Below are 8,631 nucleotides of genomic sequence, written 5' to 3' on the forward strand. Positions count from 1 at the left end.
ACTTACATGGCAAACATCATAGAACCTATGTAAAAGCATTCATTCCTATAGATTTTTACCTCCTGAAGAAACAAAATACAGTGTCATGTAAATATGTGTCAGAAGATTGGGTTCTAATGTTCTGATGGTGGTGGGATAACAGTGAGTTTTTTCACCTGAATAAACCTCCATTTCCTTATCTAATCACTGAGGGGATCAGATCTGACTGCCATTAAAATGCCCACAGGAGCCAGAAGCAACCTGACTTTAAGATGATAAAGTTTTCTGATGCTGGTGGTTCTCTGAGGTACTGAAAACAGCGACAGCATGCAGAGTGCCTGTCTCCTTCTGGTGACAGTCAGCTACAGTGGATTGTCTCCAGGTGGGAATGCAGGCCCTCTGTGACCACACAGTCAGATTACTCAGGAAAATACAGAAATTCAAACTTTTATGTCAAATATCCTGGTTTTAAAATATTGGCAGCTAATCTAAAATTAGGGCTTCTCTGGGGGCTCAGGGGTAAAGAATCTGCCTGCAATGCAGGAGTTCCAGGGTTCAAACCCTAGGTGGGGAAGATCCCCTGGAGAAGGGAATGGCTACCTACTCCAGTATTCTTGCCTAAAGAATTCCATGGACAGAGGAGCCTAGCAGGCTACCATCCCTGGAGGTCACAAAAAGTCAAACAGGAATGGTTGACTAACATACACTCTAAAAGACGGGGGGACACAGGTAACTCTGAAGGCCAAACTAAACATATATGTGAATGGACTGAGTCTTGTGGCTGCGATTTGTGACCCCTAACTGGAAGCCTCCAGTTTCTCTCTGCCCTGTTGGTCCTCTGTGAAGATGGGGTAGCCTCATCCTGGGGCCACAGGCGTTAGCCCTCCATACAATTCTAATTAAGCTTTTTTGCACTTGGTTTCATTAACATATGAATACAGTAGGGAATCAGGGCAACCACAGTCAGTGGGATGGACGCACTTTTACAGAAAGACAGCACGTAAAACAAATACTCGGTGTCAGTGGGGATCTTGATGAAATGGTAGAGCTGCAGGGTGGTCAACGAGGCCAGGGTACAGAGCAGCCGGAAGCTGAGCCTGTAGCCGTTTTCTCCTCGACAGCTCCTGAGGAACATCTCTGAGTTAATTGCAAAGCCCAAGCCAAAGAGGACTCCGAGGTTTCTCACAAGTCCGGCAAAAGGTGTGGTGTCAATGTGGATCCAGTCGGGGTTGGCGCACCACTTCTTGGCTATGGGCACAGACCACAGCAGGTCAATGTCAAGAAGTCTGAGAAGTAGGTAAAAGCCAAGTGCAAACAGGAAGAGGAACAGGTTGGTCTTCAGGTATGTGCTCAGGCTGGCTGTTTGGATACCTGGAGTGTATTCAAAGACCTCCGCTACCAGGACGCCTGGGGATTGGAAAGCAACGCTGAACAGAACTGTGTGCCTTTGAGACTCTCAGGAATCATTCCTCTCTGCATTAAAGAATTTAGCCACAGTTTTCAATGATAAAGGGCTATAGAAACCTAGGTTCCATCCATTTTCCAAAGCCTGTTTTTTAAGGCAGTAACTGAAATCTCACTTTTCCCATGGTCTTTTACCCATCCACATTAGCACAGGGGGGATCTTTCAGGAGTCCAGGGCACTGAGTGACAACCCACTTTATAGGCAGAGCACTGATCTGCCGCCGCTGCTGCTAAGTCCCTTCAGTTGTGTCCAACTCTGTGCGACCCCAGAGACGGCAGCCCACCAGGTTCCACCGTCCCTGGGATTCTCCAGGCAAGAACACTGGAGTGGGGTGCCATTTCCTTCTCCAGTGCATGAAAGTAAAAGTGAAAGTGAAGTTGCTCAGTCATGTCCGACTCCTAGCGACCCCATGGACTGCAGCCCACCAGGCTCCTCCGCCCATGGGATTTTCCAGGCAAGAGTACTGGAGTGGGTTGCCATTGCCTTCTCTGGAGAACTGATCTAGGTGCTTGCAATTAATATTTCAGTTGCCACAGCCAGTTCATGTAGACAGCCTTTGAAAGATATGTGGAGTTGAAAGGCAGAAACTCGATCATTGAGAATGCTGGTAGAAATACAAAGCAGCTGCTGAATGAAGTCCACAGTTAGGTAATAATCACTGCAGGTGTTTCCAAGAGAGTAACATGGTGTGCAGGTTGGAAGGCCATTATTAAGTCTCCCAAACCAAGACACAAGCAAACTGTCCTTCGTGGTGGTTCGGGAGTTGGACTCAGCACTAGTCACACTTTAGAGAAGCCCAACCGTGTCACCAAGAGGTTATGCACTTATACTTTTGAGTGAGAATGTGCCATTGCCTGTATGGAGAATTTGAGAGATAGGAAGAACACTTAAGCTCCTAGGGCAGCATTAAGTGTCAGTGGCTTGATAGAATTACCTGAGTTTGGGGAAATCAATTAGCAGGGAGAATCTGACAACATAAAACAAAGGACACTAAAGCTTTCAATGATACAATAAAAGGTAAGTGATCATATTTACCACCAATTACTCCAAGAATAACTTGATGAGGAAAATGTGTTGCTATGAATACTCTGGAGATGCAGACACTGATTTGAATCAACCAAAAAAGACTCCAAAGAAATGACCAAGTCAGTCTACGATGGAAAAATAGAGAAAAGCATAAAAAGCAAAGGAATCATATCACTCATAAAAATGGGTGAGGGGTTGACACCAGATGATCCTTCATAGAGGAATCTTCTAGCTGTGATGTAATATAATTCTAGAGGGTCTTTCAATTTTTTTTGCACTCCATAGGATTTCAAATGTTTTAACAGATGTTTCTATATTTATCGATGCATTAAACTGAACCAGTGCTAGGCTATATTGTGAAACTTTAATAAATGCTGCAAAAAAAAACCAACTTGGCATCCTGATAATTATTCTAATGAAGGGAAATTCAAGTTTGAGGGAATTATTAATATCTACAGTGATCTAGAATAAATTATATATATTTTTACTCCCTGTCATATGTGCTTCCTCTTTCCTCTCTCAATGTCTCTTTGCTTGAAGAAAACTCACAGAAGAGGCAGCTGCCAATCTGATGAAAAGCACACAGGCATTCCATCAAGGGCAAGTTTTCATTGGGTTTAATTTCAAGACTCTCAAGCTCTCAAGAGTCCTGGTTCTTTGGTTTTTGACACGTAGAAAATAAGAAACAGAAAGTGACCTATGGGTTATATATGTTGAATTAGAAGCAGTAGTATGCAGAAAACTTATAAAAATATTTAAGTCCAAGAAATCTTCATCATTTTAATAAAAAATATTAGCAATGAGTTCTAGGAATCCTTGATGGTTCTGAATGATTTGTCCCTGATAACTGGACTAAATTTTGGATATTGAAAAGTTAAGGAATAGAGAGAAACAAGACTTTCAAAGGGAAAGTAAGCAGGGATTATGCACATGGAAGAAGGATCAACAAGGATGTGGTAATATTTAGGCAAGGTGTGGGCAACTCAGTACATTTTGATGGATCAACGAAATGAGGCAGTTATAAGAATCAAAGAAGAAGCGAGAATTTCTTTTTAGAAGAAAGAAATAATTTTCCAGGCTTGAGAACTGGAGGAGAAAATGAACTACAGAGAAAAGGTAGGGCTTATCTAGATTCTTACTTTGAAAAATTGTGTATGGATAGAAAATGCTAATTTTTAAAAATTACATGTTTTTACCATTGTTGTTTTGGATTGGATAATGAATACCTTAAGGCATACAGGTCACAGTCTCATTAGGATAAACTTTAAAGATGCCCAAATTCCTTTGGTTATTTGTTTTGCATATTACCCAATATTACTCTAAAAAGTGGAATATGAGATGGACCTTGGAAATTCTTTATTATAGAGAACTTCCATGTAATGGTGTATTTTATAGTATCTTTTATGCAATTACCTGGAGAATTTTATCTCAGACTGCCTAATGATTTATGATTAAAGTGATGCTCAAAATTATTTTAATGATAGTTAAAGTATATCAGGGAAGAAAAGAAGGAAAAAGTATAAAAATTTTAAATAATTTAAAGGTCTAAGCCTTTCAGAATGTTATGAATCTACTAACATTAAATCTACTAACATTAGAATTTAAGTTTGCTTCTGGATGTTTTTAATTAAAAGATTGCATAATATTTAAAGCTAGACTGTAAGTTATTTATGTCAAAATCATTAGTTATTCAAAGAAGAAAGCATAATTATACTAAAGTAACCAATGCATTAGAGGGGGATGAGGCTTCTCAAAAATTGCAAAAATACTTCCTTATATAATTTTAGATGACTTATTTATGAACTACTAAAGTGAGTATAGTATTATGGGAACCCCAAAGGCACACTTAAAAAGTCATTAATCAATTAAACATTTCCAACCCTGTAATGTGGTAATCATTGTGAGCTAATTAGGGTATTATCTTAAAGCAGAATATTAATCTTCTATTCATTTTGCTATATTGGCTATGATAGAATTGAATAAGCACATTTCAATAACTAAAAATGCACTAAACTGAATTTTTAAAAAGACTTTCTGTGTTTAAAACTGTCATGTTCCAGTGCCACAGAGACTGGAGCAAAGCTGACCTGTGCAGAGTGATGAAAGACCTATCCATCTGACTGACGGTGTGGCTCAGGGCTGCTGTCACCATGACATACCAGACACATGACGAACCCATCGCATGGCCAGATGGGCTTCCTGCAACAAGAAAGTGGCAGTCCGTTGGAAAGGTGGTTAATAGAATACAACCATCAGAAGTGGACAATAGAATAGCATACTAGCCATGAATTTTACAAATAGCTCAGAAAAAAGCCATAGGACATACTCTATACGTAATGTTTAGTAATGGGTAGAAACAAAGAAAATTGAATCAAAATTGAGTCACATACTATTTCAAAAAATGTCCCCAGGTTATTCAAGTTTGTTGAAGTCCAGAAATCAAAATGTTCAAGTCTAATTAGGAACTCAGGCTGTTGCATCAAAAAATCTGCCACATCCTTAGTCATTCTTCATATGCAATTGTTTTTAACTGATGACAAAATTGAAGTACTCGGATTGAATCTTGAATCAGCTTATTTTCCTTGGGCTGAAAAGTCAAACATCTTAAAGCTATCACTGCTGTGTCTGATTTCCCAACTAACTGCTATGTACTAGCTACCCCTATGCCCATCTTGTGACTGGTTGCTGCGCTAGGAGTCTTTGTCATTAAAAGGAAAAGGGAAGCTACAAAGTGGCATCAATCCTGCCAGAATAAATCTGCAGACAGGAAGCCTTTCTACTCCCAGAATGTCTTTCCCATGTCGCTAGATCTTTTTTTAAAAAAAATCACTTTGTTTTGATGTACTCCTTGAGTTTTTACCAAGTGGAGATTCACTGAGCTTAAACATCAGTCTCTTTGAAAAACACCAAGTTAAATAAAGACAGATCTATGATTTATGGATCTCTTTCTTTCAGATCGATTTCTTAAACAGAAATTGTCAGGGCTTTTTGTATGTTTCATGTGTTGGAAACTTCAAGGAGTGAATGTAAGATGTAGTATTTTTTTTCTTCTTTTCCAGAAAATGTCTCATAAGACAGAGCGTGTGCTGGGAAGTTCTGGGATAAATCAAAGTAGTATTTCAATTGTGCCAAATACTACCATCCATCCATCCATCTTGCATTGTTTTCACAAAGATAAAATACATACTGTCCCTGACATGATGGAATGCACAGTCTATTGGAGGAGTCAGATATTAAATAACTAATAGTATAGTACTATATAGTACTGTTATATAATATTTTAACAGATGGATGCCTACTTTTTTGGTAGCCAAAAAAAAAAAAAAAATCCAAAAACTTATTAGGAACTTACACATTCGCTGTATTCAAGGTTAGTCTCAGGATGTCAAGTGCCAAGAATTTTATGCTATGTAACAAACTGTGTGGAGGTACAATATAACACAATCTTACAAATTAAAACAATATGCAATTTACCTTTTATATATATATTTAAAATTTTTATAATCTTAAACTCAATTATCATAGTAAAGATTTTATACTCATACAAAATCTTACTTATGAGAGAGTGGACCAAGAAGTCTACTTATACACTGTATACACAAGAGAAAAAGCAAAGTGGGAAGAAATAACTCTACGATTAGAGAGAATTTCGGCAGGCAATAGTAATACCAGGAAGTCCTTACCTTTCTTACAGAAACCCTGTCTATTGTCTCATTTATGTGATTCTCAGAAGATCTATAATAACTTTGAAAGGTGCACAGCAGCAGATAAATCAGCATTTCCAGTATTTTAATATAGTTTTTAAAAAATGTGTTCTAGTTAATTGTCTTTTGTTTGTTTCTATATCAAACCATGACCTTCTTCCAAAAAAAAAAAATGTCAGGAATAAAATCATTTGGGGAATATTTTCTTAACTTATCCTTTTACAAAATTTTAAAAAATGAAATTTTCTTACTCATAAATAAGTTTTACCCTTTTCACTAGCAATTTTTGTTTATGAACTTTTAGCATCCTCACCCATGCTGTTTTCTTTAAAACCCTCTATGATATTGTACAGTCATTAGGTGATAATCATGTACAATGGCTATCTGTTGGAATATCTTTAGAAACCTGAGGCTGCTTTAATAGCTTACCTGGACCTGTTTCACATGTAGTGGGGAACTGTTCAAGGCATGGACTTGAATGATTTGGGTAAATCTGAGTTTCTTGGACCCACCAGTAAGGCCGATGACCAAATAATATCCTGTATTTAAAGAAATATAAATATGCATGTATGTTTAAACACACAGTTGTTACTTAATTGGAGACTAGCTATTCTCTCCTATAAAAATGACTCAAGCAGACTGTTGATGAGGAAAGCTCATTATTGAGAGACTTTGAAAGAATTTAAGTTCTGCTCTGTCTCTCATTATAGAGGATGAGTCACACGGAGTTTTGGCATCCTAGTTTCCAATAAAAACAGGGACTTTTTCCCCTGCAAGGGAAGTCTTTCGGTGCTTTGGATACTTAGACTGAAAATATCAAAGTGGTCCTTGGAATTATTAATCTTTTCATTATGGTGCAATTTGTTTAACTCACTTCTTGGTTTATCATACCATATTTGTTATAGGCTTTTGGAATTTACTTCTAAGTCAGATAAAGTATAGACTCCTATGCTTTTTTGTAAGTTCTGTTTACGAATAGGTGTTTCAAGTTAACCGGTATGTTTGAAAGATTTTCCAAGTAAAATTATACACATCTGAAATGTGATCATTAAGCCAAAGCTACAAATTTAAGAAGAAGCTTTATGAAGAATGAAACAAAACAGAAGGCTTACCATTTAAAAATAAGATTGAACCAATCCCCAATGACTGCTACCCATATCATCTTAGTTCCAACTGTCTGATTAAGTTGAAACCAAAGTGGAAAATAAATGGCAAAGATATTCCGGGGATCTCCAACACTGGACATAAAATTTAGAAAACTGTAGTAAGCTCGGTAGTCCTTCTGCAAATGCTGAATAGCGAGCACTCCATTCCTATGAAGGAAATCCATCTTGAAAGAGAGGCAGTTCTAAACACAGAGTGAGTGGAGCTGAAGTGCTCTGAATTCTACCATTTTTATACGTTACTCTCTCGGCGTGTCCAGCCATTACTGTGACATGTGATACTGACCATCTGTGGAGAGGGCATGTCTATCCTCTGCTGAAAAGTTCATCTGCTTTATGATTTTAATTGATGCTAAAAGAGGTGAAGTACATGCTGATCTGTGGCAAGTCGAGGGGAAATTTGGGTAGAGACACAATGCATTTCTTATGCAGTCTGTCTTTTGTGTGAACAGTTGGATCATGTTTGCTCGAAATTTTTGTACGGTTCATTTCCTTCAAGGGCAGAGACATTAGCAATTTCTGTGCTTCACTAGAAGACTATGTAAATAATTACTGCATGTCAAATAGCCCTTAAAGCAACGCATTTTAATTTAAAATAGACTGTGGCTCTTTGACTATTTTATTGGGTCTTTCAGGAAAACGGATGAGTAAATATCTAGGCATGAAAAATTTATATGATATGACAGTATTTTCTGATTGCAGATGTTAGAAATATTTTGGTATTTCCTTATCAGCAAAGAGAATAATATGAGAGATGTGGAACAGAGAAGAAAATACATGGAGTATATGAAATCTGGAAGGAAATGTGTTATTTTTCGACTGTGAGGCCAGAAAGCAGATATGGAGATTACTGAGTAGTAGGTCTACTAGATGGTAGAACTGTTAGGAATGAGGCATATTTTTATTGGCTAGCAAAAACAATTGAGAGCATGGCAGAGCTGCTCATGTGAGAGAGCCCAAGAAAATAAAGTCAATCACTGTTTCCATTGTTTTCCCATCTATTTGCCATGAAGTGATGGGACTGCATGCCATGATTTTAGTTTTTTGAATGTTGAGTTTTAATCCAGCTTTTTCACTCCCCTCTTTTACCTTCATGAAGAGGCTCTTTAGTTCCTCTTCACTTTCTGCCATAAGGATGGTGTCATCTACATATCTGAAAAGTGAAAGTGAAAGTTGCTCAGTTGTGTCCGACTCTTTACGACCCCATGGACTATATAGTCTATGGAATTCTCCAGGCCAGAATACTGGAGTGAGTAGCCTTTCCCTTCTCCAGGGGATCTTCCCAACCCAGGGA

The 8,631-nt window shown here is 37.9% G+C and overlaps 1 protein-coding gene across 1 annotated transcript; it reads right to left on the reverse strand.

Moving 5' to 3' along the window:
- Nucleotides 1-874: 874 nt before the first annotated feature.
- Nucleotides 875-7,504, reverse strand: G6PC2 (glucose-6-phosphatase catalytic subunit 2). The gene is made up of 5 exons (XM_069579457.1): nt 7,287-7,504; nt 6,604-6,713; nt 4,558-4,669; nt 2,480-2,595; nt 875-1,386 (listed from the first exon to the last, which is right to left on the reverse strand). Exons 1-5 carry the CDS (start codon nt 7,502-7,504, stop codon nt 875-877), a joined length of 1,068 nt encoding a protein of 355 aa, XP_069435558.1.
- Between the last annotated feature and the right edge of the window lie 1,127 nt (nt 7,505-8,631).

Source organism: Ovis canadensis, chromosome 2 (assembly GCF_042477335.2).
Source record: "Ovis canadensis isolate MfBH-ARS-UI-01 breed Bighorn chromosome 2, ARS-UI_OviCan_v2, whole genome shotgun sequence".
NCBI lineage: Eukaryota > Metazoa > Chordata > Mammalia > Artiodactyla > Bovidae > Ovis > Ovis canadensis.

Excerpts from the sequence above, each read along its gene's own strand:
- G6PC2 (XM_069579457.1), bottom strand. The coding sequence starts at position 7,504 with ATGGATTTCCTTCATAGGAATGGAGTGCTCGCTATTCAGCATTTGCAG. Across the intron at positions 6,714-7,286 it reads TTCAATCTTATTTTTAAATG|GATATTATTTGGTCATCGGC; the intron begins GTAAGCCTTCTG and ends CTTTAAATACAG. Across the intron at positions 4,670-6,603 it reads TACATGTGAAACAGGTCCAG|GAAGCCCATCTGGCCATGCG; the intron begins GTAAGCTATTAA and ends TTCTTGTTGCAG.